This window comes from Tupaia chinensis, unplaced genomic scaffold, assembly GCF_000334495.1.
Source record: "Tupaia chinensis unplaced genomic scaffold, TupChi_1.0 Scaffold000185_1, whole genome shotgun sequence".
Lineage (NCBI taxonomy): Eukaryota > Metazoa > Chordata > Mammalia > Scandentia > Tupaiidae > Tupaia > Tupaia belangeri.
This window is the reverse complement of record NW_006159660.1, coordinates 3,771,483-3,796,829: the sequence shown is the minus strand read 5'-3', so window position 1 is coordinate 3,796,829 and position 25,347 is coordinate 3,771,483. Positions and strand designations below refer to the sequence as shown.

General features: G+C 37.8%; 1 protein-coding gene and 1 non-coding gene across 4 annotated transcripts in view; both read right to left on the bottom strand.

Annotated features, from left to right (window-relative positions):
• Positions 1-25,347, bottom strand: part of RABL3 (RAB, member of RAS oncogene family like 3) — a 63,549-nt gene that overhangs the window by 26,631 nt on the left and 11,571 nt on the right. For all 3 annotated transcript variants that reach the window (XR_001370242.2, XM_027771129.1, XM_006146703.2), the window contains exons 3-4: positions 16,814-16,943; positions 8,665-8,779 (exon numbers count right to left, since the gene is read on the bottom strand). Coding sequence is in view for 2 of the 3 variants with exons in the window: in XM_027771129.1 (XP_027626930.1) it covers positions 8,665-8,779; positions 16,814-16,943 (245 nt within the window). In the remaining variant the exon portion in view is untranslated. The remainder of the gene's footprint in view (positions 1-8,664; positions 8,780-16,813; positions 16,944-25,347) is intronic.
• Positions 13,856-13,958, bottom strand: LOC114007508 (U6 spliceosomal RNA). Its single transcript, XR_003549122.1, has one exon. It is a non-coding gene; the product is annotated as a U6 spliceosomal RNA (small nuclear RNA).

The window sequence follows — 25,347 nt, the reverse complement described above, 5'->3', positions numbered from 1 at the left end:
CAGAGAAACTACCAATAGAATGCGTGTAGACAGTAAGAGAGAGAGAGAGGACAGAGACAGAGGTAGAGAGAGACAAAGAGTGATACAGAGACAGGAGACTTGTAAGTGGTCTTCCTACCACATGAGTTTTGTATGCTGGAGGGCCAGTTATCAGTGGGACATCTTCCTTTTTCCCAAATGGCTAGATCGCAGGAGTCATGGAGCTGTCTGTCTCTTGAAGAAGGGCTGTTCACACGAGTTTTGTATGCTGGAGGCCCAGTTATCAGTGGGACATTTTCCTTTTTCCCAAATGGCTAGATCGCAGGAGTCATGGAGCTGTCTTATTAGTTTCTTATTTATCCTTTTCACTGACTCTTTTAAAAAATATTTTATTGGGACCAGCAGTTAGAGTAATGGCTATGTCACTGGACTCCCATGTAGTCAGCCATGGTTTGAGTCCCGGACCCGGTGGCTTAAAACTCACGCCGGGCACGTGTGTGTCCGTGCCCAAGATCCCGAGAGGAGAATGGAGGAGAAGGGATTGCGGCGTGGCCATCCCCCACTGGGGGGTGATTTCTCGCTTTCTGTCTCTCTCTGTCTGTATGGCGAGCACACGCACCCTATAGCAAAATCCTCTTCAAAAAAAAAAGAAAAAAAATTATTTACTTATGAGAGAGTGAGAAAAGGGGCAATATCTGACAGGGTCTCATCATGGTGGCATCCTTCTGTCCCATCCTCCCCCAGTTAATTATAGACTAAAGGTGCCTAGACCACGTCTGACCTGTTTAGGTTGGGCCAGGAACCCAACCTGGGTATCCCTTTGGCCTCAGCCTCTGAGTACAGTATCTTAGCAGTGTGCACCAAAGAGGAGCCCTTTCACTGATATTTTTTATAAATAAAAGCATATATTATTTCTTCCCTTTCATATATAATATCAATAGAAGGTATTAATTAATTAATGAATCTCCTCTTGGGATTTTGGGCACACATGCACAGGCACCTGGTGTTTCCAAGCTGCTGGGTCCAGGGCTCTAACTGTGGTCAGCCATGTGGGAGTCCAACGCCTTAACTACCATGCCATCTGCCGGCCTCTACAATATATATTCTCTGCACTCTGATTTTTTTAAACCTGGTAATATGTATATCCTCAGTAGAGCGCTCTCTGTTAGTACACAGAAATCTTCCTGAATATTTTTAATTTTTATTTAATTTTTAGAGATTTTTTTCCTTTTTGTTTTTGTTAGTGTACATATGATTGCTGGAGAGAGACAGAGAGAAAAAGAAAAGTGAAAAGTCATGCTCCCAGAGGGATGACCATGTCATAATTCCTTTACCTCCATTCTCCTCCTGGGATTTTGGGCAGGCATGCACACGTGTCTGGTGTGTTTTTCAAGTCATCAGGTCCAGGACTTGAACCATGGTCGCCTTAACCACTACACTACTTGCTGGCCCTACTTGTGTTTATTCTTCAGTAATCTTCCAGAAATCTACATGTACGCACTCAAACTTATAATAATTTAGGTTTCATCTAATAATGAGACCTCCACACAGAACAAAGTCTTTAAAAGATTTTCTTCAACCAAAAATGGAAAATAGGGCCCTGTTTTGGGTAAAACAAGAATAAACAACCTCTACCCTACCTTTCCTACTAAATGCAACTAACAATAAAACTTGGATAGGATGCCTGAAGCAGCTGTTTGAGGACTCTGAAAAGTTAACAGCAGCAGGCATACTGACGAAGAAGATCAGAATTAAAGTAACATTGAACCACCAGTGAGTTTATGATTTCTTTTCTTTCTATATTCCCATGTCTGAACCACGACTCAGTTTAAAACCTGTAAATAGTCATTGTTTGGACAGAGAACTCCAGAAGTCCTATAGTTCTGGTTCATACAACAAAAAAGGCACTCCTACTGCTTGGAGAAAGTATTTTTTTTTTGTCTCTCACAAGCAGCCTGTAAGCAATTTCATGATGGTTGTGGTAAGGATATAACACAGGGGAAATGCTCAGCAACACAGGAAAAGGAAAATCTGTTTCATGAACTAGCATCCCAAGAAGCAGGGAACAACTTCCATTGTTCTTATTCTTTTCTTTGTCCTTCTGACACTTGTTCCTGAACATGGGTGCAGTTGTGCAAGTACATGACAGAATGGATTAATAAAGATCTCAGCTTTATGGCCAGTGGATCAAAAAAGGGAATCCCGGGAACCAGCAGTTAGCGTAATGGCTAAGTCACTGGACTCCCACGAAGTCGACCGCGGTTCGCGTCCTGGACCCGGTGGTTTAAAACTCATGCCCGGCACGTGTGCGTGTGTGCCCAGGATCCTGAGAGGAGAATGGAGGAGAAGGGATTGCGGCGTGACCATCCCCCCTGGGGGGTGATTTCTCACTTTCTGTCTCTATGTCTCTCTCTGTCTGTCTGGCGAGCGCACGCGCCTTATAGCAAAAAAACTCCTCCAAAAAAAAGAAAAAAAAAAGGGAATCCCAGCAAACTGTAAGGTGTGGGGAGATTATGGAGAGGATGGAGTTTGGGAAACCAATTCCCAAATAGTTCATGAACCACTGGACTAATTCTCAAAGCAGTGCATGCACAGATCTGATCTTAATCAACATACCAAAGATGCTGAGAACTGAAACAACAGAACGCTCAACACTCAGGTCACATACTGATCACTGAGCGGCACACAAGTACAAAATAACCAAATACACCATAATAAAATTAAACTAGAAGTTAAAAACAAATAGTAACAGAAAAATCTCTAAATACTTTGGAAACTGAACAATTCATTTCTAAATAATCCATGTAGAAGTCTCAAGGGATATTAGAAAATACGGTGAACTAAATAAAAAGGAAAATTAAAAAAATACAAAAATTTGAGGGATGAAGCTAAAGTGGTATTTAAAGGAAAAATTAATAGCACTAAGTACTTACATGAACAAAGAAGAAATATGTTCAGTTAGTAATCTTAGGTTCTATTTAAAGAAGAAAGAGTAAAATAAATCCAAAGCCAGAAGGAAGGAAACAAAATAAAGGCAGAAATCAATTAAATTGTATACAGAGAAATAATAGATAAAAATCAATTAAATCAAAAACTACTTCTTGAAGATAGTCAGTAAGACTGATATATTTTCATGACATCTGACAAAGACAAAAGTCATAAATAACCAAAATAAGGAATGAAAAAAGGGTTATCACTATAGGCTGTGCATGTTAAAAGGATAATAACCAAATATTGTAAACAGCTATATTCACATACAATTCAATTACTTAAATGAACTGGATGGATTCCTCGAAAACTACAGACTACCAAAATTCACTCGACATAAGATAAATAACTTGATTAGTCCTATAATAACTTTTTTCTTTTTTAAGAGAGATTTTTGCTATAGGGTGCATGTGCTCACCAGAGAGACAGAGAAATAGAAAGCGAGAAATCACCTCTGTGTGTGTGTGTGTGTGTGTGTGTGTGTTGGGGGGCAGGGGGAGATGGTCACACTGCAATCCCTTTTCTTCCATTCTCCTCTCAAGATTTTGGGCATGCACACATATGTGCCTGATGTGTTTTAAGCTATCACCCAGGTTCAGGATATGAATTCCAGTTGACTATGTGGGAGTCCAGCAACATAACCATTATGATGTGCTGGTCCCAGTCCTATAATTATTAAATAAATTGAATTTGTAGTTAAAAGCCTCTCAAATAATAAATCTCCAGGACTAGATGGTCTCACTGATAAATTTAACCAAATATTCAAAGAAATGACACACAATTTCTTCCAGAAAATAGATGAGGAAGGGACACTTTCAACTCATTCTGTGAGGTGAACTTTATCTTCATACCCAAACCAACTGAAGATACTCTAAGAACAGAAAACTACATACTAATATACCTGATGAACATAAACAAAAATCCTTAAGAAAATATTAGCAAATCAAATCCAGCAATACATAAACTAAATAATACACTATGGTCAAGGAATAGAAGGCTGGTGCAATATTTGAAAATTAGTCAAAGCAATCCACCATGCTGTTTCTAAAGAAGCCATCCATATGCCCATACCAATTAATACAGAAAAAGCTTTAGACAAAATTTAACATTTGTTCATGATAAAACTATCAACAGCCTGATATGACTAAAAATGAAGATTTTCTGAGAGACTTCTCCCTCCAGATTCATATCTAGTGGGAAAAGCACAAACCCAGGCCCATCCTGAGATGGCTACTGAACGTGAGCTGTAAAATATTGCTTTCAATGACTAAAAATGAAGACTTTCTGCTGAGACTTCTCCCTCCAGATTAATTTCTAGTGGATATGACTACCTTTGTCTCTCTGTCTCTCTGTCTTTCTCTGTCTCTGTATCTCCCTGTGTTTTTAATTTTTTTTTTTTAAATTTTTATTTATTTTTTAAGGTAAAATATTCTCTGGGCCCTCAAGCCCCTTCTTTATTGTGCTAATTTGTGCCTTTCTTCAAACCCAGGCCCGTCCTGAGATGGCGACTGAACTTGATCTGTGAAATACTGCTTTTGTGTGGTGCACATGCTCACAGCAGTTTTCAGTTTTTCGCTTTTTAAAATTAAAATCTAAAGTGTTTTTTCCTTCTTTTTTTATTTTAATTTTTCTTTTTCTTTCCTCTTCTCTAATTCTTTTCCTTTTTTTCATTATCTTTATTCCTTGGCTGCTCAGCCTCTATGCACTTAGTTCTAGACAGGTCCAAGTGAACAGGATCCACAAATGTGAATACAATTAGGGTCAGAATATTCCTCAATTCCCACTGAATCTGATGCACAAAGAGTGAAAAACAGAATGGAAGAGATATTGCAGATCACCTCCTCCTGCATGCCTCTGAACATTGAGACTGAACTTAAAGAATTAGGAAGAAACGCACCAGCCATCAGATGACTAGAAATTACCCCAGGGTCACAAGAAATATGGGAAAGCAAGAAAATACCTCTTCTCCAAGGGAAAAGAATAACTCCTCCTCATCCTCAGACAGTACAATGAAACTCATGAAAATGTCTGATAAAGAATTTAGAATATTCATAGTGACAAAGCTAAAAAAGATGAAAGAGAAGAGAGACAATGAACTGCAGAAGAGGCAGGAGAAAGGAGGGCTGTTGAGTTCCAGGAGGTAGGAAAATTCTTGTAAGATCTGAAATATGAAATACACACCATAAAAAAGAATCAAATGGACCTGTTAGAGATGAAGGCTATAATACAGGAAGTCAAAATCTCCCTTGAAAGTATTAAAAGCAGATTAGATCACACAGAAAATTGAATCTCAGATTTAGAAGATAGAATCACTGGCCTAGAAAAATCCACCATGATGACTGAGAAAATTGCCCCCCAAAAATGAGAATAATATACGAGAAATACTAGATACCATCAAACGTCCAAAGATCTGGATAATTGGTAACCCAGAAGGCAAAGAGACTCATAAGGGCACTGATAATCTATTCCATGAAATCCTGCAAGAAAATGTTCCCAATCTAGAGAGGCACTCAAAGTTCCAGTCACAAGCAATACAAATGAACCCAAGAAGATCTTCTCTAAGACACATTACAGCCAAATTGACCAAAACCGCAGACAAAGACAAGGTACTAAGATTGGCAAGAGAAAAATGGCAAGATACCCACAAAGGATATCCCATCAGGCTAACAGCAGACCTCTCATCAGAAACAATGCGAGCGAGGAAAGAATGGGAAAATATATTCAGAATGTTAAGGGAAAAACAATTTAAACCATTAATACTGTACCAGGCAAGATTATCCTTCATATGGGAAGAAAAGACAAGAATATTCTCAGATAAACGAAACCTGAAAAATTTACCAACACCAGATCAGATCTCCAAGAAGTTATGAAGGGAATACTATACCAGAAAAATTAAATACAGACACACAGAAATAAGAGTTCGAAAACTAAGAACTGACCAGTTTAAACATAGGGACAAGTCTGGAGTTGAATATCATATCCTAAAATTTAATCAAGAAGATCAGACCACAACAGAAGATAGATTAAGTACATGAAACTGAACTGGTGAAATAGCATTTTATGACTTTTGACTAAAACATTGCTGATTTTCTCTTAGGTTTTGTTTTCTAGTTTTAAGGACTTTTGTCCTGTGTTGAGCAGCCGATAGGTTCATGTACTCACTATTTGAACAGAATCCTAACCTGTTTCCTGGCTTTAAGTTGTAAGCAAAGTTTCTTAGCATTTCTTTGATTTATTAAAGCTAAAACTACTTTTCCTGAAATTAAAAAACATATTAAAAAATACCTATTTAATAACCCTAGTAAACTATATACTATCAGCTAGGTGCTACTTTATAGTATATTCATTCTACTCAGAGTATCATGCCTAAAGTCAGACAAGTATTCACAGATAGTACAATCAGTTGAACTTGCTATTGAAAGTAGTTAGATTATTTAAGGAATTTTATGAATCAATAAAATGTAGGGGGGAAAGGAATGGAAAACAACTGTAAACACCAGAGGCAGTGTGGGAGGGGGGTGGGAAATGGCAGAGGGTGAAAAATAGGGAGGGAAGTATATATACATATGTATATGAAACTAGAAATGGAAAATTAATGATGATAACATGTATGATTAAGCCACTATGCAGTATATTCTGGATGGGAAATCACATTTTGTATGTTGTAACAATGTTCAGAGAATGAATGTAAATTAATTAAACATAAAAAAATTAATAAAAACTATCAGCAAAATATAGATAGGAGGAAATTTTCTCAACCTGATAAATGATATCAACAAAAAACCTACAGCTGACATCACAGTTAATGGTGAAAAGACTGACTGTTTAGATCAGGAATAGACACAAAGGTCCATTCTTACCATTTTTTTTTTTTTTTTGAGGTTTTTGCTATAGGGCGCGTGCACTCGCCAGAAAGACAGAGACAGAAAGTGAGAAATCAACTCCCCCCCCCCCACCAGGAGGGATGGCCATGCCACAATCCCTTCTCCTCCATTCTCCTCTCGGGATCTTGGGCATGCATACACGCGCGCCTGGTGTGGAGTTTAAGCTGCTGGGTTCAGGACTCAAACTGCAGTCGACTACATGGGAGTCCAGCAACATAGCCATTACGCCAGTTGTTGGTCCCCATTCTTACCACTTTTATTAGTGTCTAGAAGTATACTAGGAGTCATAGCTAGTGCAATGAAACAAGAAAATAGACAACTGATATATAGACTGAAAAGGAGGAAATAAGTCTATATAGAAAAATATTCTACTAATAAACTCTGGTCACAGGACATAAGGTCAGCACTCAATATTAACTATTTTTTTAACAGATAATTGGGAACTGAAATATTTTAAAAAATGCCATTTATAGAGCCAGCTATGGTGGTATAGTGGTAGCACAAAAGCCACAAAGGAAGATCCCTGGTACTCATCCTGAGGTCTCCTTGTATATGCCAGGGGTACAAAAATGTGTGCCCATGATCAGGGCTGGCTGAGGGTGGGTATGGATTGTGGCATGAGGATCATCTTGGGGACACCTATCTCTCTCTCATGGAAGAAATGAACTATCTTTAAAAAAATACCATCTATAATAGCTTTCAAAATATAGAATATTGTGGAATTTAAAATCTAACAAATATGCAGACTTTGTATGGTGAAAACTATGAAGTGCTCATGAAATATATCAAAGAGGATCTACATAAATGGAGATAAACATTTTTTTTATGAACTGGAAGATGCAAAAGAGTAAAGATGTCAATTCTTCCTAATTTAACGTAAAGGTTTAATGCAATTCCAAGACAAATGAACCAGAATAGCTAAAATATTTTGAAAAAGAATAATGTGGAAGGAATCACATTGCCTGCCTGCCTTTCTTTCTTTCTTTCTTTCTTTCTTTCTTTCTTTTTTTAATGTTTGCCATAGAATGTGTGCACTCACTGGAGAAAGAGGCAGAGAGGCAGAGAAAGGAAAGTGAGAAATCACTCCCCATGGAGTGGCCGCCATGCTGCAATCCTTTCTTCTCTGTTCTCCTCTTGGGATTTTGGGCATTCATGCACAGATATCCAGTGTAATTTTCAAGCCTCCAGGTCTGAGACTTCATTCCTGTTCCACCAAGTAGGAGTCCAGTGCCTGAACCACCATGTCAGCTGCTGGCCCCCACTGCCTAGTTTTAAGACTATCATGTGACTATAATCAAGCTAGTGTGACACTGGTGAAGGGATAGACACACAGAGAAAAGGAATAGAATTTAGAGTTCACAAACAGATCCATACAAATACGATAAACTGTGGCAAGGGAACAAAAGCAATTCAATGGAGGAATGATAATCTTTTCAACAAATGGTGTTGGAAGAATTGGACATTGATAGACAACAGTTAACCTTAACTAAAACCTTACATCTATACCAAGCCAATTAAAAAAAACAGATATAAATGTAAACCTAAAGTATACAACTATATAAGAAACACAGGAGAAAATCTGTAAGTGAAGAGTTCTTTGACATAATAGCAAAAGAACAATTCATAAAAGAAAAAATGAGATATTATCAAAATAAAAACTATTGCTTTATATGACTGCTAAGAGAAGGAAAAGATAATCTACAAATTAGGAGAAAATATTTGCAAACCAAACATTTTAAAATGTTATTTTGGAGGGCACATTACTGTGACTGTTAAGACATTTCTAATCAATCTGAAGTAATTCTGGGCTTACCCATTTGTCACCAAGACTCCAGTTGGCACCAAATCCCTGTTGAGAGCTTCTAATGACCAACGATACAAGTTTTGGGATGACTTTTTGTTTGTTAAGTCATGTACTAAAATAATACCTAAAATAATTAGAGAAAGTAATGTTAATAGTGTAGTGACTCCTCTTCATTTCAAAATTTGCAAAGTGAAGCTTAGTAAATGTAAGCATTAGGTTATTTATTTTATCTAGCATTCCATATGACTAACAAGTCCAGACACAATTATTTAAAAATTTCTCCAAATGCTTATAAATAATTAATGATAAAACTTTATCAGATATATGACATTTTTTCATTCTACTAGAATTGACAAAATATCATTAAATTTTAGAATGTTGTTTCTTATTTTTTTATTCAATGCTTTTTAATTTTTTTTTTTTTTTGAGAGGTTTTTGCCTTAGGGGGCGTGTACTCACTGGAAAGAGAGAGAGATGACAGTGAGAAGGAAAGTGAGAAATCATACCCCACCCTCTCACCGCTGCAATCCCTTCTCCTCCATTCTCCTACCAGGATCTTGGGCACACATGCCTAGAGTGATTTTCAAGTCACTGGTTCGGGGACTCAAACTGCGGCCAGCCATGTGGGAGTCCAGTGATGTAACTGCTATGCCATCTGCTGGTACCTTATACAGTTTTTGAGGACCTACTCTAGTTCTAGCTGCAGAACCACCTCATCAATCAAGGTATGCAAAGCTATTTCAAGTAGATAAGAAATTATTAGGTCACTGGAACAGTCATGACACATTTTTGCATAGAAAAATAGAAAAATATGACATGACTTCTGATGATCCATTATATTCATTCACTAAGTTACACTGTTCTCCACTGTATACAGTACTGCCATAGACATCAGTGCATACATAATTCTAATACTCACTAAAATAATAATAAAAATGATAAAAAATGGTATTGACTTATTTTGATATAATTGTTATTCTTCAGCTGACAAAATACTGCCCTATGGATCACCTGGACTTAATCATCTCAAAAGCCTAATTTTCTTTTCATTTAAAAAAAAAATTGCTAGAGAGCTTGTGTGTTTGCCAGAGAGACACAGAGGGGGAAAGTGAACAAGCATTTCCATGGGGAATGGTCATACTGCAATCCCTTTTCTTCCATCTCTCCTTTCGTAACTTGGGCATACATGCACTTGTGCCTGGAATACTTTCCAAGTTGCTGGGCCTGAGACTCAAATTGCATAGTGAGCCATGTGGGATCCAGCTGCTACAACTATCACACCATGGACTGATCCTTAAAAGTATAATTTTCTAGTTTTTTGAATTAATGGTTATTTATAAGAAATTTAAAAGAGCAAAAGAAAAAGACATAGTCAAGAAGTATGAATAGTAAAAAAATACAAGGACTTTTGAGATAATGAAAAAAATAACAAAATGTAATGAGGACCAGAAATATAAACAGGGGCTGGACAATAGTACAGTTGCAATACAATGCTTTGCAAAGCTGGCCCACAAAATAAAGTTCTGGGTTTGTGTCCGGAGACTTCCCTGACATGCTGGACATATGTGCTCATAATCCAGGGCTGGCTGAAACGATGGGTGGACTGTGGGGTAAAGACCCTGTTGGGAATGCCTGTCTCTCTCTCTCTCTCATTCATGGAAGAAAGAAAAAAAGAAACTTTAAAACATCTGTATATACAAATAGACATACATACAAATGTAAAATTAAGATCCTAGATCAAAAGGCAAAGCAGACAACTATTAAAATAAGATATAGATGAAAGAGGCATAGCTTTTTTGTCTAACAGTATTTAGGATATCATCTTATTTTTCAGAAGACTGTAGGTTTTAAAACTTCCAATCCTTTCCTGTATTACCCAGGTTCTACTGTGAAAGAGAACACGCAATTGACAATTCCTCCATCTTCAAGATGTGGGATATGTCAATTTAAAAAAGAAAGGCGCCAGAGGTAGAATTATTTGGCTTCTGCAGTTTTTACTATCACAAAGATGTACGTCTATGTATGCAAATTAGAAATTGCAATAAATATTAAGTTTTTTAAAGAGAGATTTTTGCTACAGGGCATGTGTGCCCACCAGAAACACAGAGAGAGACGGAGAGACAGAAAATGAGAAATCACTCCCGGGGGCGGGCGGGGGGGATAGCCATGTTGCAATCCCTTTTCCTCCATGCTCCTCTGGGGATCTTAGGTGTGGAGAGCAGTCAATCTGAAAACATGTGATTAAAACATGTGGTCTGTAGACACATGCAGAAATGCACTTTTGTAAGCTAAAGGAAGTGGAATGCAAAGAGAATAAGACAAGAAAAATAAAAATGCAAAACCAGTTGTTTTTAAATGTAAATTGTTTGAAGATGTAAAAATGACTGGAGCCATAAAATTTATCCAATATTTTTTTTGGAACAACCTAATAAACGCATGTGACTTCCTTTAGTCTGATACTGGGCAGTATCAGGGCATTAGATATCAACAACAACAAAAAGACAACCATTGACAACAGGAAAATACTGCTTTCGTATGTAAATGCTCCTCAATAGCCCTGCTAAAATAGCTTACAAAAGTGCATTTCTGCATATGTGTCTACAGACCACATGTTTTAATCACGTTTTCAGACTGACTGCTTCTCCACACTTGGGCATGCACGCACATGCACTCAGCATGAGTTTGAAGCCACCAGGTCTACAACTCGAACTGCGGTAACTGTGAGAGATCAGCAACATAACCATTATGCCATCTGTTGATCCCTTAAATATTATTATTAAAAAAATAATACAGCTAATATTTATTCAGTACCTAGATACTGTGCTTTATATGTGTTATTTATTTTCAAAACTGTCATATAAGGTAAACATTATAACAATCTTCATTATATATATGAGGTAATTGAGGCTTAGTGAGGTTGGGTGATCTATCTTAGGTCATATAATAGTGGAGTAGCTACAATTAGCAATCAGGTATTCTGACGGTAAAAAATTTGGAGAATGAAATCTCATTTTACCAAAAATGAGTGGCAGGTATTTTCTCCCTCCTCTATTTCCCCAGTATATATATTACTTAACTAAGTGAGGCCTTTGGTAAGGGAGTAAAAGCACTATATAGACCTAGGATAGCTATTACATAGATGTGGAGGGCACTGCATACGGAAGCCATCTTGAGCTATCCGCCATCTTGAGCTATCCACCATCTTGGAAACCATTAGGTTTCACTTCCTTATTGAGCAAACCCATGTGACCAACCATTCTCCCCAGAAGTGGTTGGGTTTCTAGGCTGGGTTTCTAGGCAACGGGAGAGATCCACCCACACCAATGATTGGTTCATACTGTTCTATCTCATTTGCATTTCGGGCAACCGATCAATGCCCACCAGCCTGTATATAACTCACCATTTTTCCTCAATAAACAGAAGACTAGAAGACGCAAGACATGATCAGCTCCTAGTATTGTCTCCACTCTGTGTGTGTGTGTGCGTGTTTGTCCCATCTCTCACTCCCTCCCTCAGGGAACCTGTTCGACAGTCCAGCTCACTCCCTTTCCCAGGGAACCTGTTCGACAGTCCCGCAAGTCGGGACACATAGACAGGGAGGATTTTAGGCTCTCTTAAGTAAGGCTTTTGAACTTTGAAGATCATTTAAGCATCCTTTTTCTTTATTCTTCCTCTTTTATTTAGGCTGAGAGTTATTACTTTGTAGAATATGAGTTAGAAGAGCCAAAGTGGGGCCCGGATGAAAGAAGTTAAGTGACAGTTGAGGACAGTATGTTCTAATTTTAAGGAGGGGCAAGATGGTAGCACAGCAATAACACAATTGGACCCACACAGGAAGGTCCAGGTATGCATCCTGAGGCCTCTACCACTTTAGACACAGGCATGCCTGTGAGCCAGGTTGGCTGGCCTTGGGGTGGACTGCAGGGCGAAGACTTAGTTGGGAGTGCCTGTCTCTCTGTCTCCCTGTCTCTCTCTTTCATGAAAGAAATAGGTCAACTTTAACAAAAATCTGAAGGGAGAGAAGTAGAAACACTATAAATCTCCTGAGATTACCTAATTTATCAGAGTCTGGAAGAAGGTAAAATATTGAGGGAAGAAAATTTTTGCTAAGAATGGCCTGCGTTGGAGGACCAGCAGATGGTGTAATGGTTACGTTGCTGGACTCTCACATGGCTGACCACAGTTTGAGTCCTGGAACTGGCAGCTTAAAACTCATGCCAGGCACACATGTGTATGTGTATGTGCCCAAAATTCTGAAAGGAGAATGGAGGAGAAGGGATTGTGGTGTGGCCATCTCCCCAGGGGCTGAGTTCTCGCTTTCTGTCTCTTTGTCTCTCTGGTGAGCTCATGCACTCTAGCAAAAATCTCTCTCTCTAAAAAAAAAAAAAAAAGAAGAACGTGCATTAGAACCAGCCATGGTCATACAGCAGTAGAACAATGCTTCATAATGAAGTCATATGGGGAGGGCTTCGGCTGTAGTCCTAAGGTCTCCTGGTACATACCAGGGATGCGTGTGCCCATGATCCTGACTGGTTTCAGTTAGACTGTGGCATGAAGACCCTGTGGGCAGTGCTTTTCTTCCTCTCACCTCATGGAAGAAATAAATGGATAAACTTCAAACAAACAAAAAGAATAAAGATTGTGCATTTGAATGGAGTTATTCTTATGCTCTGTTTCTTTGGAAACCAGGGGTAGTAGATGGAACAAAGAACCTTGAGTTCGTCTACCAAGAGAAATGCTCCAGAGCCACGGTAAAAGAACACAGAAATAAATTTTCAATAAACATCAGAGATTTTTATTTTTAACTTCAAGAAATGGAAATAAATATTAGTCTTATCTGCAAAACCAACATAGGTTATCTATAGTTTTTCTAATATTAAAGAAGACAAATCACTAATGAATAGTAGTTATAGAAAAGATAAATTAGTATGGCTTTAGAGAGATTATTTCTTTACCACTTATAAGTTTACAGGAAAATAAGAAATCACCCCCAAGGAGGATGACTGCACTTCAATTTCTTCCCCTCCATTCTCCTCTCGGGATTTTGGATATGCATGTATACACACTTGGCATGATTTTCAAGCTGCTGGTCCAAACTCAAACCATGGTCCATCTGGGAGTCCAGCTCCTTAAGCACTATGCCACCTGCAGGCCCCAACCTACTCCAATTTCTAGTATTTGAGTAGTCTTTTTTTTCTTTGTTAATGTGGAACACTTTACGAATTTGCACGTCATCCTTGCACAGGGGCCACGCTAATCTTCTCTGTATCATTTTAATTTTATCATATGTGCTGCTGAAGCAAGTAGCCTTTACCAGTATTATCATTACAAATACTCCTTACTTAATGACCAACTTGTTTAACAATCACTTGAGTTTAGGACTAGTTCTCTAACACAGGGAAACCCCCTTTCTTGTCTGTGTGAGTCTCAGGAATCCTTTTTCTCAGTCTTTGTATTATTCCTAATGTTGGTTAGTATTCACTACAGGAAGCATTCACAATCATCCAAGACTTCATATCTTGTTTGTAAATTTGTACTTTATTGTGCACCTATAGTAGTATTCAGAATAAATAAAAATGATGAGGCTAGATATTTGTATTTATATTGTGGTGTGTCTTGTCATTTTCGGGTATTTATCTAATATATACTTTTTGTATGGATAGAATTATGTTAGTGCAACGTTGTATGATATCTAATGAAAACTATGTACCCTATGGTGCCATGACACATCACAAAATATTTGCCTTTAAGAGCCTCACTTCTCAACCAATTCACTTAAAGACCTAGTGGAGAGAACACAGCTTGGTCGTTAGGCGAGGAGTGTTCGTATTATTTATATTATTGTTTAATTATTTATATCTTCCTTTAGAACGTGGGAAAGGAAGAGAAAAAAAGAGAGGGAGAGGGTGAAGGAAAAGGTGGGGTAGAGAGAGACAGTAACTTCAACAGGATCTTCAAACAGTGATCTTACTTCCTGTCTCACTCAGCGAGAATCACAGGCACATGTATGCATGCCCAGGGAGACCTTGGGACTTGAACCAGGGATATTACCATATATTCTCAGCAATGCAATGCTGTATTACAACTGTGTCATTGCAGTTGGCCCTGTACAATTTGTTTATAATTTTTACCCTGCATTATTGAGAATTTTAGTTAAAAAAATTCTTTCTTAAAAATATCTAGACAACAAAGATATATACTTAAACTTCCCTGTGCCAGATCAGATATTTATTTTGACAAGTCATCTGACTGACACAAATTTATCTACTGATTCTAAGTCTAACAGAGGTTTCCTTTTCTTCTCTCATTTCTCGAAGTCGCTTCATACTATATTAGTTTTATTTCACTGTTTTTCTTATTTATATACATTCTATTAATATATGCCGTTATCATATGAACTTCTTATTTGATGATGACATATATTAATGTCATTTTCTTATAAATGTGTTTTCTTCATTTACGAATGTTTTATTTTTTTAGACTGCAATAATTTCACTTAACATATTCTGAGCTAAATGGGACCTAACAATTCAAAGACTAACATAATTCATCTTGTTTCCTATGGTATGTATCCAATGGCAAGAATCTTTTCTACTTTTTGTTTATCCACAATACTTTATGACAAAGAAAGCTTTTGAAAGAGGACTATAACGGGACCAGCAGTTAGTGTAATGGCTACGTCGCTGAACTCCCATGTAGCTGACCACAGTTCAAGTCCCGGACCCGGTGGCTTAAACTCACGCTGTGCATGTGTGTGTGTGTGCCCAAGATGAGAATGGGGGAGAAGTGATTGTGGCATGGCCATCCCCCCAGGGGGTGATTTCTCACTTTTTCTCTCTCTGTCTCTGTCTTTCTGGCAAGTGCATGTGCCCTATAGCAAAAACTTCTCAAAAAAAAGGAAGGAAAGTACTAAAGAGATGCAATTTTTACTTAATACTGAATGAGATCTAAGCATATCATAAATAAGGTCCTATCAATGACTATACATTTACTTGAAGGGAAGAGGTGCGATGTCAAATATTTTGGCATATTTATCAAAGACAGGGTGAAATTCTATTGCACAGTAAAAATGATCATAAAACAATCTATTTTAAGGGACCAGCAGATGGCATAATGGTTACATCACTGGACTCTCACAGAGCTAACTGCAACTAGAGTCTGACTAAGATTTGAGTCCCAGACCTGGAGGTTTGAAACTCATGCTGGGCGTGTGTGCATGTATGCCCAAAATTCCAAGAGGAAAATGCAAGAGAAGGGATTGTGGCATGGCCATCTCCACTGGGGGGAGGGGGGTAGAGTAATTTCTCGCTGTCTCTCCGGTGAGTGCATGCGTCCTATCACAAAAATCTCTCCAAAAAACCCAAAACCAAAACCAATCTATTTTAAAAAGAGAAAAGGGCTAGATGATGGAATAATGGTGAAATGTGACACTCTATGAGGCTGATCTACATGGGAGGGTTCCAGGTTCATGTCTGGAGACATTGCTGAGTATGCTGCGCACATGCATGCACATGATCTGGGGCTCGCTAATGCCAGAGAGATAAAGAAACTCTATAGGCAAATCACAGGTGGTTTCTAGTCCTGTGACAGAGTAGGCATTCTATGGACTGCGATTACGGCCTCTACTATACACCCTCCATCTGAAGTCTGTCCCTGGTATCTGAACATCTGTAGTGGCATGAAATTTCTGCACCTCTGAAAATATCCTTAGGCAGCTTGCTCTTTATAACTCCACAGGACTCTCTCTAAGAGACAAGTAAGAGGAAACCCCCGATCTCTGTGACTTCTGGCTTAAGACTCCTATGGCACTCCTATGGTCCTACTGGACTTAATGACTAACTGGAGAAACACACTCCCAGGAGACAGGATTCTGAAAGTTATGTTTTATATCAAGTATCCCAAAGATAATTTCATTTCTCAATATATTTGTTTATCATGATAATGTAAACACTTAGAGCAGATGTTTAATGTATAGAATTACATGGTTAGAATCTAGAAATACAAATTGGAATGTTATATGCATATTTAAATCAAGAATTCTGAACTCCTATCAGATCTTTCTCAAACTAAGATAGAGTCTGTCATGTCATAGAAGTCTATATCAGACAACCTATATTTCTAGACCATTAAAATATGGTAGAAATAAGAAATGCTTTACCATTTACAGAGTTGTAGAATACTGCTCTTGTGCTTTTCACACTGCTGGCACTGCCCACAGAACCTCCAATATCCCATAATTCTATATAGTAGGTCTTCTCTTCTGGAGTTCCTTCTTTGTAGTCATGAACCTAACAAATCAATCAATTAAAATAATTATTTTAGTCACTAAAAAATGAATAAATGTTCTCATTTCAGCTGAAAGCATTGGACATTCTGTTGAGTCATCAGAAGTCATGACATATTTTTCTATGTTTTTCCATGCAAAAATGGGTCATAACTTTTCCGATAACCCGCTATACCAACATCTCACTCTCTGACTTCCTGATAACTGTTGCCTATCTTTCAAACACACTTTTTTTGATATTCCAACTCGTATTAATTAATCCTAACATCTTTCCCAGGTCCCTTTCAACTTCCAAAGCCTCACTTAATTCCTAAGCATAAATTCCATGATCCATCATTAGTCATTCCTCTATCCTTCTCACATTGTATTCATCTGGCAAAATTTCAACCCCGGTTATTATATTCCCCTATTTCATGGCTAAAACCCACCAGAATGTGGAGCTCAGAAAAATATACACCAACTGACTGGATTCTTTTCTTTTTGAGAGGTTTTTGCTATAGGGCGTGTGCGCTCGCCAGACAGACAGAGACAGACAGAGAGATAGAAAGCAAGAAATCATCTCCCAGGGGGGATGGCCATGCCGCAATCCCTTCTCCTCCATTCTCCTCTCGGGATCTTGGGCATGCACGCACACGCGCCCGGCGTGAGTTTAAGTCACCGGGTCCGGGATGCAAACCACGGTCAACTACGTGGGAGTCCAGCAACATAGCCATTATGCTAACTGCTGGTCCCTTTTTTTTTTTTTTGAGAGGTTTCTGCTATAGGTGTGTGCACTCACCGGAAAGACAGACAGAGACAGAAAGACAGAAAGCGAGAAATCACCCCCCAGGGGGGATGGTCACGCCACAATCCCTCTCCTCCATTCTCCTCTTGGGATCTTGGGCACAAACATGTGCACACCCAGCGTGAGTTTAAGCCACCAGGCTCAGGACTTGAACCGTGGTCAACTACATGGGAATCCAGTGACATAGCCATTATGCCAACTGCTGGTCCCATGGATTCTTTCAAAATTTAAGTGTACCTGTAGAGTTCTCTCTTTCTCTCATATGCACATACTATCATAAATTAAAAATAATTAAATTGAGTTGTATTATGAGATTTCTAAAATATCTGCTGGCTTTGAAATAATAATAAACAATATAGCTTAGTAGTTAAAATAGATGCTAGGTTATAGTGCTATGATAACATAACTGGATTCCCATGGGAGTTTGAATCCTGGGATCTCCCTGAGCATGCATGCCCATGATCTGGGCCAGGTGAGACAGTGGGGCAATGGCCGTGGGAAGACTCTGTTAGGAGTGCCTAATCTTCTGTCTCTCTTCATCTCTCTGTCCTCCACTCATGAAAGAAAAAAAAAAAAGATGTCATAAAATGCACCAACTCATATACTATAGTCAACAGAATGCTTTACACTATTTATCCACTATTATTTTGTCCATATTCTTTTGGCCAAGGAAAAAAATCAGGTAAAGGCAGTACTCTATAAATAGTCACACTGAAATTAAGACAATTATTAAACTGTTAACGATGACAAAAGGACAGGATAACAAGTGGAAAATCATATCAGTTAGGGACTATTTTAGAGACTGTAAATCAATCTTGTATACTGCAATAAAAGATATCACTATTCTGCTATACGGCATAAATAATTGATAACATGTGATATGCCAAGTCATCAGTATAAAGGTTGAACTATATGTGTTCTGTTTAACAAAGAAGGGAAATGTAGCATAAATTTTAGCAAGATTTCTAACCAAAACAACTAAAATAAACAATACAAATGAAAATAAGGAGTAATTTTCTATTATGTAAAGGCTCAGCCACTTCAGTGAAGCCTTCCTGATCCTGTCTTCCTCTCTGCCCCAAACCAGGGAGAGTTAGATGCTCTTCCTATTTGCTTCCATAACACCCTCTATGCCTCTATCATTTCACTAATTATACTGTCTTATTTATTTGCTGATATCTCTTCTATCTGACTCTAAGCTTAAGAGCAGAAACCATGTATTATTCTTCTTTGTAGCCCTAGAAAATAGCATAATACCTAGCACATATTAGACATTTGGACATGTTTACTAAATGTGAGTAAATTTAGAAGCTCTCACCCTCCAAGTTTATCTTATATTCACTTCATTGTTTTACTGAATTTCATGCTTCTCAAGTACAGTTCTGAAAACTAAATAAAAAACAATAGGAAGTTTGTTAAAAAAATACAGATTTCTAGACCATCCCTGCAGCTTCAGGGATGAAACTCAAAAGTATGCATTTTTTTTTTTAAAAAAAAGCTCTATGTATGATTTTGATACATAATTAAATTTGGCAATCACTGAAGTATACCATTTTTTTCCTCAAAAATTACCTCAAATATCTAATGCTGACTCCCTTAAAAGACTATCACTCCTCTGAGAATAACTACCATGTAATACAATTCCTAGGTAGCAAGTCCTAGCCTTGCAACGTAACAAGTCTGTTAGCTGGCAGCCTCTGGCTATGTACTACCAAGTCGAATCGTCCCACTTTCTTTACTACCACAAAATACGTTCCCTAATGAATTCTTGTCATGTTTTCTGTTGGAATTAGAAGAGAAGGTACATACCTGTCTTTTTTCCAACTTGCTCAATTAATAGTGGCTAGGTTTAATTTGATTTATATGGAATGAGTCTTAAAAGCTTTCTTTTTTTAAAAAGAATTATTCATTCAGTTTTATTTATTATTATTTTTAAATTTGACCAGAGAGAGACAGGGAGAGAAAGTGAGAAAGCAAGCCACCAGGTCTGGGATGTGAACCGCAGTTGGACGGCACCCCAATCACCATGCCACCTGCTGGTCCCCCTAAGAACTTTAAACCAAGAGCCTGTAGGTTTGTAACTATGACATTCTTTTACATAGGTGAGTGATCTCTAACAGAAAGCCTGACATTATAACAAGTATTGTCTTTGACACAATAAATGGTACCTTGGCATCACACTAACAGCCTAACACAATGGGAGGGGATGATATCAAACTGTAAGAAATGTGTTTTATATCTAAGTCAGGCCATCAAGGATCAGATACGTAAAGTCATTACAGACCTTACAGTCATACAAGAAGGACTTTTTCGAAAGAAAACAATAGTACGTGCTGATCATCAAATGGGGAACCATACTCCAGAATGCTCCTGTCACTTGGGACCTTCTCATTTACTCAACTCTTGATATTTTATTAGAAATGAAATCAAGACTATATAAATAAGGTCATTTTATAAGCTTATTCAGTGTTTGTAACTTTTAAAAAGCAGAAACAGGGCCAACTAGTGGTGTGGTGGTTAAGACAGCTTGATTCCACATGGCTGACTGTGGAATTCGAGTCCTGGACTTATTAGTTTAAAAAACACACTGGATGCTTGTACATGTAGGCCCAAAATCCTGAACAGAGAAATGGAGGAGAAGAGATTTCAAAATGATATCCCCCACAGGGGGTCCTTTCTCACTTCCTTTTTCTCTGTCTCTCTTTAGTGATGAGTACACACACCCTCTAGAAAATTGAAAAATTTAAAGTAGAAACAAAGAACACATATCAAGAAAGAACACTTGCTACAGATGTTAATAAATTTGGGTTAGTATCTGTGCCTGTGGAATAATTATTAAAGGGAAGAAAGAAGGTAGATGGTTTTAAGGACAGAGTTAGGAACAGAGAGATGGGTGAAAAAAAGAATAGTTAAGAAAATATACCAGGGAAGCAGAAATTAATTTGTCTTAGTCACTGTTATATTTCTTTCCAGTAATTCCTTTTTTGCCTTCAGTCAAGCTTGCTTCCTCTAATTTTTTTAACCTTCACTTTCCCTTCTATTCTGTACTGATTTTCTACTTTATTTAACTTCTAAATTTCACAAAAGTCTTATTTAAATCTGTCTCCATTTCCTCTCTGCCCAGTCACATCATTTGAATTTTGCCACTAACATGCCACTGCATTGTCAAAAGTCAGCACTGACTTCCAAACCAAACCAAGTTATTTCTCTTTTCTGTCTCTCTCTCTCAGTCCTTATATCTCTACAGTATGTCAAACTGAAAAATCAATCCCTCATTGTTCTCATCTCTCTTTGCTCCTCTGGTAGCTCATCATCTTGGCTATTCTCTCCTTGTTGATCATTTATTTTTTGACCCCTCTTTCACCTTCAATTCTCCAAACATACCTAAGGTTTTCCTCTTCTTTTTTCTTTTTTTTTTTTTTTCCCCACATTTTCCCTTTTAAAAGCCTTACCAGGTCTCATGGTTTAGGATTATCTTTATACAGATGATTCCAACCCAGAATCCTCTCTTGAGCTTCAGTACCTCATTTCTAAATGCTTTCTGGACAGCTTCAGTAATGTAGCAAACAGGTACCTCTTTTCACCATGTCTGGAACTGAAATGATTATAATTTCCTGTTCTTTTACCTATGCTATCTTCCCTTCTTGGGAAATAGTCTATTTGCCCAGTTACCCAGGGTACACCTTCAATCATTAACACCTAGCATAATTTTACATTCTTCACAGGCACCTCACCTTCTCTTCTGAAATACTATAATATTTATTTTCTATACTAGTACTGTTCCACTTTCTGCAATGATGGAAACTTTCTGCGATGATGAAAATATCCAATACACTTACCCACTAGAATATGTGGCTACTGAGCAGTTGAAAAGTGGCTCTCAACCAAGAAACTAAATTTTTAATTTTAGTTCATTTAAATTGTTTGGCCAGCTGGTGGTATGGTGGTTAAGGTAGGTGGATCCCACACGGCCAGCTGTGCATTTTGAGTCCCAAACCTGGCTGCCTGAAAAAATACTGGGCATGTGCATGCATGCTCAAGATCCTGAGAGGAGAGTGGAGGAGAAGAGGTTGTGGCATGGCCATCCCCCCTGGGGAGGTGAGTTCTCATTTCCTCTCTCTCTCTTTCCTTTCCAGTGAGTGTACATACCCTATATAGCAACAACCATAACAACAACAACAAAAATAAATTGCCATGAGGCTAATAATTATTGGATTGAACAGCATTACAATACTTTTTTCTTAATACCACTATGAAACAAAAGACACTACGGAGTAGTAATGAAGAACACAGGCTCTTTAAATTAGACCATCTGAGACATCTCAGCTTCATCACTTATTAGTAATGTGACCTTGGACTACTTCACATGCGAAAGGGGGGCACCAATAGTACTCGCTGTGACAGGCAGTTATGGGAATTAAATGAATTAGTATGTAAGTGGTGCCTAGCCAAAGTAAGCACTAAAAATGTTACCTATGATTGTTATTAATGTAATTTAAAAGATCATTTATATAACCCTTATCCTATCTACTTGATTCTATCTCATGTTCTTAGTGAAGACAGAAATTATGCCTTTTAAGAAATTTCTCCTTAGCACTTGAACATTATTATGCTGCCCAAAGAGAAATTCAATAAATATTGATTGTATGCAATGTGTAAATTAGAAAGTTAAAATCCCATTAAAGTGGACTAGAAATGACAAATCAATATCCTTATTTATAATTTGTGAAAAGATTAAATTCCAAGTCTTGTTTTCATAATTTGGAATAGCCATACATTTATATTAGTCCCATTAGACTTGGGGCAACATAATTAGAAGATGAAATGAAAGAAGAATACCACAAAATGTAATTTTTCTTTCTTTTCCCTTCAATTCAGTTATGAAAATCTCTGCACTGAATACTAAAGTTAAAATGTTAATAGTTACTGAGTAATTAAATACATTAAACTCACTAGCTTCATCCAGCACTTGAAATTAAACAATTACTTTATACCTTTTATCAGCTCTATTTTCAGTTGGGTCTGAAAGATCTGAGGTAGGCAAAAAAAGCCTTCTGTTTCTAATAGTTACGAACAGTGTGTATTTATGGATCTACACTCATTTTGCGGATCCTGTCTCACAGATTTCAATAACACAGAAACAAGTGCAATATGAAAGTTGCTACAGAAGACAATATTCTTACAGATTATTAGAAAGGCTTTATCAGCTTTAATCATTCTTTCTAGAAGGAAGAACTGTTTATTTCATTATAACAGTAGTCGAAACAATTTTGATGTCCACGATCACGTTAAGGTTATAGTTTAAAAATTCCTTTTCATTATGTTGTCACTCAAAAAATGCATTCTTCTCAAATACGGAGGACAGAGGCCAACCAGTCAAAGATACAACGAACAGTAATAAAGTAATAAAATGACAAGGTTATTTTTAAGCCCACATGCCTCATTCTTGTACAATAATGCATTTCAGAGAAGACTGACTTTAAAGGAATCAACCAGTATCACACTTTTTCCAATTAAATAAGTCACATTATTATATGACATTTGTTTTTGACCACTATAGCCCTTTTCCAGTCTCCATTGGAGTAGTTTTATGTTCTACCTATTAAGAGTTCAGAAATCTGCAGTCTAGCATAGACTAACTTTAAGGGAACTCAAACTCTACTTTGTCCCAAAACAGGGCTTTGTGAAAGGAACTGCTGCTGTTACTTCTAAACGTTGCTTGTAGTCTTGTGAACTAACTAATCTCACGTTGGCCTGCTCTCTGGGATTTACACAACACAAATCAAGTCTCCACCTTCAAATAGAGGACGCTGTTGTACTCAAGACATCCCTGATATCGCAGTTATCCTACATGTTGGGTACTTACTTGGTTTCTCATACTCCTATGTCCAGACTGCTTTCTGCTTCCTCTACACATCACGCAATTCCCAGTTGTTTCCTTCTTCCAAATCTTTCCACATTTCTCCTAGAAACTTTTCCACGCCTATGACCTTCCATTACATCCTACCTTCAACCTCATTGTATTAACTATCGCCTGGCTCTATCCCGAAGACATAAAATTTCACTTGATGCTCTCTCAAATAAATGCTGTTCTCTCTTCAACATTCTAATTACCTTGGAGTAGAGAAATGTAAAATGTCTTTCTAACTCTTCCAAAGTTACCTCTAGTACAAGATTCCTCTATTCTTTTATCAAAAACCGTGCTCTTTACAAGCTGTAGACTATCATCTATATTTCCCTTACTTCTTGTTTTATTATTAAAAACTACTAGCTTCCCATCATCACCTCATTCTCAATCTTGCCCCTCTGCTCTAAGTCCTGTCATTAGCCACTCTTATATCCACTTAGAAAATTGATTCTACATTCTACTCTAAGTACCATTCCTCAAAGTACCATTCATTACAGAATCATCTCAGATGTTCCCTAAACCGGAGATTCCTGTGCATCATGCATAACTCTGAAACATAGTATCTGGGGGCAAGGCTCCAAAATCCAATCAGAATCAAATTAAATGACTGTCAGACTGGTTATCAAAATAAATTTACCCATAAATACAGGAGACACACTATAAATATGTCTAAGGACGCTGAAGTATAAAAAGTTAAAAGATGGAAATAAGATATATTATACAAATACTAACTAAAAATAAGTTAAAATATTTTAATGTCAGACAAGATATACTTCAAGGCACAATATGTTACCAGATATAGAAAAAGACATGTCACAATGGTAAAAGTTAAACCCTGCAGGAAGTTTAAACAATCTTAAATTAGTATACAACTAATAATGCAATCTAAAATTATATCAATGAAAAAAATAGAATTAAGGGAACCAGCAGTTAGCATAATGGCTATGTTGCCGGACTCCCACATAGTCGACCGCGGTTCACGTCCCGGACCTGGTGGCTTAAAACTCACGCCGGGTGCATGTGCGTGTGTGCCCAAGATCCCGAGAGGAGAATGGAGGAGAAGGGATTGCGGCGTGACCATCCCCACGGGGGGTGATTTCTCATTTTGTCTCTATGTCTCTCTCTGTCTGGTGAGTGCACGTGCCCTATAGTGAAAAAACTCTCCAAAAAAAAAAAAGAATTAAAATAGAAATAGACAAATCTACACTTATAATTGGAGATTACAACACCCATTCCTTAACAACTGATGAAACAGGCAGATGAAAAAAAAAATCAGAAATAGAGAAGATTTGAACAAAATTATTAAAAAGCTTGACTGAATTGACAAATTTAAGATGCTGTACTCAACAATTATAAAATATGCATCCTGAGCACACATGAAATATTTACTAGAATTGACCAGAAAATGGGACGTAGAGTAAATCTCAACAAATTTCTTTCTTTCTTTTTTTTTTTTTTTTGAGACGTTTTTGTGCTATAGGGCGCGTGCGCTCGCCAGACAGACAGAGAGAGAGACATAGAGACAGAAAGCGAGAAATCACCCCCCAGGGGGGATGGTCACGCCACAATCCCTTCTCCTCCATTCTCCTCTCGGGATCTTGGGCACGCACGCACACACGCCCGGCGTGAGTTTTAAGCCACTGGGTCCGGGACACGAACCGCGGTCAACTACGTGGGAGTCCAGCGACATAGCCATTACACTAACTGCTGGCTCCC